Below are 9,167 nucleotides of genomic sequence, written 5' to 3' on the forward strand. Positions count from 1 at the left end.
TGCATTGTGCCAAGTGTAAAGTATGGTGGAGGGGGGATTATGGTGTGGGGTTGTTTTTCAGGAGCTGGGCTTGGCCCCTTAGTTCCAGTGAAAGGAACTCTGAATGCTTCAGCATACCAAGACATTTTGGACAATTCCATGCTCCCAACTTTGTGGGAACAGTTTGGAGCTGGCCCCTTCCTCTTCCAACATGACTGTGCACCAGTGCACAAAGCAAGGTCCATAAAGACATGGATGACAGAGTCTGGTGTGGATGAACTTGACTGGCCTGCACAGAGTCCTGACCTCAACCCGATAGAACACCTTTGGGATGAATTAGAGCGGAGACTGAGAGCCAGGCCTTCTCGTCCAACATCAGTGTGCGACCTCACAAATGCGCTTCTGGAAGAATGGTCAAAAATTCCCATAAACACACTCCTAAACCTTGTGGACAGCCTTCCCAGAAGAGTTGAAGCTGTTCTAGCTGCAAAGGGTGGACCGACGTCATATTGAACCCTATGGATTAGGAACGGGATGTCACTTAAGCTCATATGTGAGTCAAGGCAGGTGAGCAAATACTTTTGGCAATATAGTGTATATGCCAGATCTTAGGACCATGTGTTGGCAGTGCGACCCTCACTGTATGGTTGTATGATACTTTGGGACATGCAACTTGATGTACGTCTGGGGAAACAGTCTGTCCAGCTTTCCATTAAGTATCCAAAGTCTGATGCAGTGAATGAATTCATCTCTAATGGCCACTTTCCTGTATAAGGATTAAATGCCATCGCAGGTGAGTCGATAGCTGGACTTCTGTAAAACGTCATGTTAATCACATGATGAAAGGCTTTTAGTATTCAACTTGCTTATGATCATTTCAATTTTAAAAAACATTGCAACCAAGCAGTTTTTTCCAGCAACTCATGTTGACGGGATGACTGAAATCAAAGCTAGTTCATAAAACGTAAAAAAAAAAAAAGTTGATATAATCCAGCCCTAGTTGTTTTTATTATACTGATGTGAATAAACTTACCTTTTAAAATTAAACTTTTTTTAAACGGAAAATGTTTTACTGCTACTTTTTTTTAAAAGACTTTGGAAGGCTCCTACTGCAGATAACATTTCCACAATAAAGAAAATACTGAGAGGATGAATGACAATTTATTACAGAACATATGTACAAGTTATCACAAAGCTTTCTGTGTAAGGGGGGGGGGGGGGGGGGGGGTACAACATGGAGATGAGAAAACTCTTGAACAGATGAACGGATGATCAACCAAAGGACGACACGATGATTGTTCTAATGCTACACGAGGGGCTGACAGCATACATGAACAGAAACTAAACCAAAGAGGATCATTCACAACTTAAAAAAAAAAAGAAGTCAGATTACTAGTCTGGGTAGGTCAAACAGAATGATTTAATCAAATCACCTGATTCAATCAGAAACCTAAGACAGGATTTAGTGGATGAAAAAAAACACCTGCTGCTTCACAGATAAGAGCCAATAATCTTAAAAATGATCCAAACTTTGCGTAAAGCCCCTAAAACAAACAAAACATCAATAGCAGCAATCAGTTTTTCCTTAAAATGCTGTGGTAGGCAGAAGTACCACAGGTTGCCTCCAAAGTGCTCCTTTACAAACAGACGACGTCGTTCTCAGACCATCAGGCTTGTGACAGGCAGTAAGGTGCGCACGGCTAAGGCAGGAGCATTCGCTCTGAGCAGAGCTGCCGCCGCCGCTGCGGGGCTTCGGCGTTGTCCGGGGAAGTGCAGCGGCGATCCAGGAGAGAGTGTGACATCTTTGCACACTTCAGGAATGACTAAGTGGAAAGGTAAGGCAGCTACCTTTAAAGGAAATAGGTTTATTCTCCCCCAAAGAGGGGAAACAGGGCTGAGCTACACAAAGGCCCATTGAGAGAGCTTCAAGTTCAGTGTAGCTTAAGTCTTCCGTTTAGGTTGGGCAGAACGTCCCAACAGAACCGGCAGCGGTTTATGGCGCGCCGTGTCTCTGTGTTCCAGTTCCCATAGAAACGGTCTCAGTAGATGGTGAGGCTGACCGATCGATTCATCTTCTTTCCAATGAGCCTGGAGGTTCTGGGGTTGGACTGGTGCAGCGTGGAGCGGGTCAGGATCCTGTCTGTCGACAAAACCTTCTCTTCGGCCGCCGCTCTGGCCTGCTGGGCTTTCTTCAGCTCTCTGAGGGAAAGACAAAACGGAAAAGGGTTGAGCACGATTCATGCTTGACGTGTCCACGCATCTAAATGACATTTTGGGCTTTCACGCTAGGAACATTTCTAACTACGCTGACAGATCCGCACGGAAAACATGGCGAGCAAGTAGCAGCCACTGCTGGTAAGCGTTTGCAAATGCAAAAATCTACAGACATCCCATGAATCTAGCTCACAAATATCACAACTATCAACACATTGTGGAAAACGGGTTGTCCAGGGAAGTGCACGACTCTCCCTCCTGAAGTTCATAAGGAGGCTTTGATTTTCTGCTTCCACATGTAGTGTGGTGTTTGCAGGCCATATCTTGTACTGACCAAGCCCCCCCCCCCAGGAGGCGACCAGGGGAAAAAGCAGCACAGAGTATAAATGCTCATTTTCTGCACAGAATTGAGTCAAGCATTATGAGCCCTTTGAACCCGTAAGTAAACATCACGTTTCGCCACAGTTTATGGTTATTTTCATTAAAAACAGCATGACAGTACTGCCAGCCTGCAGCACCTGCTGCTGCACACTGCTGATCAGCTAGCTCAAGGAACGCCATATTTAGAAACGCCTCAGACTATTTCACAGCAGCTTTTTGCATCCATGTTCCCGACTGGAACAGAGCAGAGGAAGCTAACTCACACGTCCGTGACTCATTTTAGAAGCTCTGATCTAGTGGTAGATTCAGGGGCCACCATCTCCGCTATGTAATTGAGCAAACTGGACCATCTCCATGCCAACGGCAGTCCATCTGTCACTACAGAATCCAAAGTGATCAAAGCATCAGGACAGACGTTTATTTTATCCTTATCTAATGGATTTGGGCTTTTTATTACCGGCATTTAATGGGAATGGACCTATAATATTTCAGAGGAAAATGCACCAAGTTGAAAAAACAATAACTTAACCACTAGATGCACTAGAACTGTAACCTCCAGGTGTAGTGCCCCCTTAAGGCCACCAGAAAGATCACACTGGGCAAAGCATAAAGCAGCTTTATCAGGACCGTCCCCTCTTTACTGAGATGTTAAAGACTTTCACTGTTCAGACTCCTGTGATTCATAGATCAGACTGCAGCTGTACTTACTTTTGAAGAAGAGCGTTTTTAAACTTCTCTGCGTTGAGCTCGACTCGGAGCTGGTCGGCACTCATTCTGGCAGCTGTTAGAAGCACCGGGTGTTTTATAAGGTCTGACGCCGACGGTCGTTTGGTTGGGTCAGGGTGGATCATCAGCTGAATGCAAAGAAGAAGAAATTCATCTGATTAGGAAAAGCAATCAAACAGACGAGTGAAAATTCAAACAGCATGTCCAATTATTAATTCCATCTCCGAACGAAAGAAAAGATTAACAATGTAATATTGCAATAAAACTAACTACAATCAACATTTACTTGCCAAAACTAGCATCTTTAAAGTGGAACCATTTTAGGTTTAGCGCTATTCCACCGTCTAAAAATTCAACAAAGATACCTAAGATAGAGATATTATGGAAACCATGTTTAAAGAAAAAAAAGAAAAGAAAAAAAACAAAAAAAAAAAAACAAAGAGAGCTGTCTGTCCAGCTTTGTTGCTCATAAGCATCCTAGCTGACCCACATGTTTAAAATGTTTTTAGAGGAAAAAAAGTTAGCATAAAAGGACTAAGCAGGTTAAATGTTCACTAAATAAAACAAAATCTTGATATGACAAAGTGGTCGACTAGAGAAGGATGCTGCCATTTACCTTAAGCAAACTGAGGAACCCTACAGAGAGCACTTGAGGGACGGATGGCAATTTTCCCCGCCGGATCTCATGCCACTTTTCGCCATTAGTGGGTAGAGGTTCGGCTCCTGATGCGCTGATCACAGTAAGAGCCAAAGCGAAGATGTCTGCCTTTGCTAGGTGGCTGTAGTCCTGGAGTGAATGACAGAACAGGTATGAAGGCTCTGTTTCAAGATATAAAGGTTTTTTACTTATTAATTATTTTTATTAAATACCTCCTGCAGGACTTCATTGGCCAGATATCGACTGTCTCCCTCCTCCACCTGTGGATTGTTCACTCGAGTCACGTGACCAAGATCACCTGAAAGACCCGCAAACAGGAGATTCTGAGTTAATATGTAAAAAAACAAACGAAAAATAGATTGACTTGAACAAAAAAGAAATTCAGACTTACCGATTTTGTAGACAACACTGGTGGTCGGTCCATCGTCCTCGTCTGATTCATCACAACTCGCCACAGCTTTGCGTGAAATGAAGATGTTACCTGAAACAAAGATGAGGAAACCGTGAAACAGGGATTCATTTCTGTTTAAAAATAAAGGTCAGCCAATCAGACCGGCCTCTGCTGACAGAAAATCCAGGCGGGACTCACTGGGCTTAATGTCCATGTGCACCAGAGACATGGAGTGGATGTATTTGAGTCCCCGGGTGACCTGCAGCAGCAGGTCTTTCAGCTCCAGCTCAGATAGGTAGCTGAGCCGCCTGTAGTTGTCAGTGATGACGTCGGACAGAGTGCCGCCATTGCAGTACTCGTTCTGGATGAGCATGTGGTCATCCTCGGCCCAGGCTGAGTAGTAGCGCACCACATGGGGGTGCTGGCCTAGCACGGCGTGGGCGTAAACCTCCCGCAGAGCGTTCTGTCTGTTAGGAGAATAAATTCTTTATTAACTGGTCACAGGAGGAAGAAAACCGTGAACTACAGGATGGGATATGCTGACTTACTCGTCCACCGATCCCGCCAGCGGTTTCTTTGACCTCTTGATGGCGTAGATGCAACCGTCGAGCCTTTTTACACATTTGAAAACCGCTCCGAATTCACCAGAACCAATTTTCTCCAGCTCCAGGAACTCTGATGCATAGCGAGATGTCATGTTGTTTTCCATCATGGTGATCCTCTGGGGGGGGTGGGGGTTAGAAAAAACGTAAACATTAGCATCATAAAGAAGAAAAACAGGTCACTTAAACTGATAGTTTCAGGTCATTTAGCATATCAATTGACACACCTTACAATAGCCCCCAGCATCAAACATTATTGAGAAACACGTGCATAGTTATACCAGCAGAACTCAAAGATAATACAACGGTTAAAGCTGTATATTTCAGAGTTATAAGTTTTTAGCAGAATCAGAATCTGATTTAGATCACAGATCTGCTAAAAACTTATAACTCTGAAATATACAGCTTTAACCGTTGTATTATCTTTGAGTTCTGCTGGTATAACTATGCACGTGTTTCTCAATAATGGTTGATGCTGCAGGATCTGTGATGTGGGCAAAAACATCATGACTGACTAATGAAATCGTAAAATGGTTTACTAATTGAACCGTAACATAGAGCAAAAGCAAATTTTACAGAAAAATATTGAAAATAATGACTACAACAATTAAGACGAAACAAGAAACTTTTCCCATTTAAGATTAAAAAGCTTTTTTCTATACAAACACATCTGATCAAATGTGTTAGTTCATATATTGTATATTTATTAATGTTCTATTTATAATTCATAAAACAATTGCAAAACCCTAATTAAATGGGCGGTTATCGAGTGAAAATAAAAGGATCAAGAAAAATAAGAAATTTGAAAGTTTGAAAAAATAAAAAAGCAAAAAACATATGAAAAGGTATTATTAGGAAGATCATATAGGACTCATTGTACCTTAGAGGGTGGGAGGAGTTCCTCTTCTCCCTCTCCATCACTGGCCTCCATGTCTTCTCCACAGGAGCTAAATACAAAAGAGAAACGTTGGTTAGCATCTCTGTACAGGAGGGGGCAGCACTGAGAGCCACAGAAAGCACGTGGAGAGCAGCAGTAAGGTAACCACGAGGTCCCTGTTATCTGACAACTACCCCCTCCTCATTCTGACTAATATAACTGGTTTAAACAAAAGACTTGTTAAAGAAAAACAGGCTTGGTTACTAAAGCCAGTCCTGAGTAAAACTTTTACAGCTTTTGTCTCATATGCAGACATGATGACTCTGTTTGGTGATTAAAAAACATTCCATGCAACAGATCAGAGGACTTTTAGGGGTGGGGGAGGGAGAAACCTACTCATTCCAATGTGCTCGCTTCCTGTTTCTTTGCTGGGTGGCAGACTGGATGAGGAGTGAATCAGGGGTGAAGGGGTTGAAGTTGACATGGGGGAGCTGTTGTCTCCTGCTGCTGTCTGTGAGAGACTTCCGTGGAGAATCCACGCTGTTCTTGAAGAGAGCGACTCTCCTGCTGGAAGATCCTGGAACAGAGCCTCTGGCCCTGGACAGCAAACTCTGCAAATAAAATTAACAATAATTAATTGCTTTATAACTAACAACATGCAGATAGCAGTGCAGACATGTCTGGACAAGTTCACCAAGTGGATCACTGGGTCATAAACTGCAGACACATTATTAAAGGTTGATATAAAAGTAGATCAACTGATGAGAAACTAAAAGGTTAGTTTGCTTTAATGTAATTCTAACCTTTGGTGTGTGCGGGGTGTCGAAAAGCCGCAGTTTTCTGAAGGTTTTATGCGGAGGAGTGTCCGGGCAGTCCGGGATGGGTGAGCTGGATCCCTCCTCTCCGTCATCCTGGACGTAGCTCCGCTCCGGCGACCCTCCGAACAGCCGCGACGGCTTCCGAGGAGACGCCGAACAGTTGGTGAAAATGACGCTGTTAGGAGACTGTATTGCAGGGGAGCTGAAGCCGTCTTCTTCGTCCCACAGCTCCACGTCGTCGTCTCCGCCGGACTGGTTGAGGGGGCTGCTGCCGCCCTCTCCCAGCGGATCGGCGGCGCCTCGTCGCGCAGGCGTCGGGGAGTCGATCTCTGTGAAGCCGGACTCTCCCCCGGTGCTGTTGTGGACGTCCTCGATCGAGTCGTCTTCTCCGTCGCTGGATGTGAACTGTAGCTTCTGGCGAATGGGGCGAAATTTGGGAGAAGGCGTGCCGCGTCGATGGCGGCTGTAGCTCGACATTTTGACGATTTAAACCCCGGCGAAGGACGAAGGGGGAGAAGTACAAAAAAACAACAACAACAAAAAAAAAAAAAACTGGTGCTCCCACCGCAGTACTTGCCTCTCTGCTTGAAGGTATAAAGGTATAAAATAAATCCACAAAGTACTGTTAACAGTTCCAACTGCTCCAAAAAAAAAAAAGAAAACTTTAGTTTTAAAGCGCTACACGCCGCTAAACCCAGCGATATGGCCGCAGACCTGCTCGCGAGAAGACGGGTAGAAACGTCCTACGCGGTAATAAAAACAAGAAGCCGTCCTTCCTTTTAATTCCTCCGTGTCTCGGTGGCTCGTCGACAGAAACGCGTCTTTCCTCTGTCCTCCGTGGGAACTTAGCAATGTTTACAAAAGTTTGAAGGAGACGAAAACTGAGTTCTTCCCATCACGCGCGTGGCAAAGAACTTCCCGCGACCGTTGATCACGTGCTGCCGGGTAGCCAATCAGGACTCGAGGTTGAATTTTGAAAGATGGGCGTTCCGGAGTGTTTTTCAGGAGGGGCTGACGTAGTCCCTCTGGTAGTCCCCTCCAACCCCCACCCCCTGCGGTGAAACAATGTGGCGCGCGCGTGAGGCTTTACTAGTAGTAGACGGGAGTCATGAGTCACCAAAACAATCAAAGAACAGGAGAAAAACACCTAAACACACCTTACTGCTCCACATGTAACTGTGTTTAGCTGTTTCTTATACAAACTCTTATTCATAAATAAAAAAACAATGTAACTAATCTATAATTGTTTTGTCTATCGTTTCCGCATGCTTTCTTACAATCAGCTATAATAAAAGTTAAGATTTTTTGCATACATTGTGCATTAAAAATGCTAATTTTAACACATTTTGAAAATATAATAGATTTTCTGTCTGATAAACCAGGAAACAATAAGCCCCTCCAAAGTTTTCCAGGATGGTATGGCGACATTTGGACTTTGATCAGGAGAGAACAATGTTCTAATGAATTCATGAAATGTGTGAATCTGAAAACTTTGAGCCAAATGGGATTTTTCTTTGGAATTCTGGTAGCATTTGGTGAAAAGTGAAGTATTTTAAAGATTCACATCAGCAGACTTGCAGCTTTTCTAAAATCATATTTTGTTCACCTAAATAAGATTTGAAAACTTATTTCACACAGTCACATACTGGCTAATTCTGTGCATTAAAAGAATGGAAACATTTCAGTTATAAAAGGTTATATTATTTAAGGAGAACCCAGGGAGGTTGCTAACCTGACAACAGCCAGATTAGGAGGTTGCAGGGGTGAGCAATGTTTTTTTCATTTGGTTAGAGGATAGACTGACTGCTGCCCCTCCCCCACACCTGTTGCAGCACTTTGAAGCCGTTTAGAAATATTTTTAGTTGCGAAAACTGCAAGATATCATGATGTGGAAACTATAGATAAACACTTAACAACCAGCTAAAATCCAGCTAGTTAAACAAGCAGAACAGAGAAAAAAAGGCATTAATTCTACCAGGTGTTGAAAACTACCGCATTTAGGCATTTATGCTGTTTTGCTTTTGTTGATGCATATATAAAAAAAAAATACACAATTCTAATCTAACGTGTTATGTATTTTAGCAGTTTTTTATTACATTTTTTTTTTTTTCAATTTTTTGTGTAAAACACCATTAAACGGTGAGATTTTTCACTCCGAGTTAAAGGCCGAGGATCAGTATGGCCATTACCTTGTAAGGTAAACAACTTACTCGTACGGATGGGGCGGTGAGGAATGCCGTGGAAAATTTACACACTGAATCATCTGGTTGGGTCACTAAACACCTTACACGTCGTAGCCTCTTATCAGATGTCGACTGTTGGGGACTCTTCTATTGTGAAACCTTTCAGGACGTGTGTTTGTTTATCTTTGTAAGATGATGTTTATAATAAATAGAGATTAGAACTTTATATTTACTATAAATATCTACGCAAGTCAACTCCTTCATTTTGTTACCTTAATTTTTGTTAAACACATTCTCAACAATGCAAACCTGTGTAACAAAGGGTTTTCAGTGAAAAA

General features: G+C 43.1%; 1 protein-coding gene across 1 annotated transcript; it reads right to left on the bottom strand.

Annotated features, from left to right (window-relative positions):
- Window positions 1-1,187: 1,187 nt before the first annotated feature.
- wee1 (WEE1 G2 checkpoint kinase) lies at window positions 1,188-7,123 on the bottom strand. Its single transcript, XM_038294798.1, has 10 exons — window positions 6,632-7,123; window positions 6,225-6,439; window positions 5,832-5,898; window positions 4,898-5,070; window positions 4,548-4,816; window positions 4,350-4,439; window positions 4,171-4,256; window positions 3,917-4,087; window positions 3,283-3,428; window positions 1,188-2,178 (listed from the first exon to the last, which is right to left on the bottom strand). The coding sequence occupies exons 1-10, from the start codon at window positions 7,121-7,123 to the stop codon at window positions 2,019-2,021; spliced, it is 1,869 nt and encodes a 622-aa protein (XP_038150726.1). The 3' UTR covers window positions 1,188-2,018.
- Window positions 7,124-9,167: the final 2,044 nt, after the last annotated feature.

Source organism: Cyprinodon tularosa, unplaced genomic scaffold (genome assembly GCF_016077235.1).
Source record: "Cyprinodon tularosa strain WSP-4 unplaced genomic scaffold, ASM1607723v1 ctg346, whole genome shotgun sequence".
Taxonomy (NCBI): domain Eukaryota; kingdom Metazoa; phylum Chordata; class Actinopteri; order Cyprinodontiformes; family Cyprinodontidae; genus Cyprinodon; species Cyprinodon tularosa.

What these genes read in the sequence shown, in the direction of transcription:
- wee1 (XM_038294798.1), bottom strand. Translation starts at nt 7,123, where the DNA reads ATGTCGAGCTACAGCCGCCATCGACGCGGCACGCCTTCTCCCAAATTT. An exon ending in AACTCCTCCCACCCTCTAAG is followed by an intron (nt 5,071 to 5,831) that starts GTACAATGAGTC and finishes CACCCCCCCCAG; the next exon opens with AGGATCACCATGATGGAAAA. An exon ending in CAGTGTTGTCTACAAAATCG is followed by an intron (nt 4,257 to 4,349) that starts GTAAGTCTGAAT and finishes CGGGTCTTTCAG; the next exon opens with GTGATCTTGGTCACGTGACT.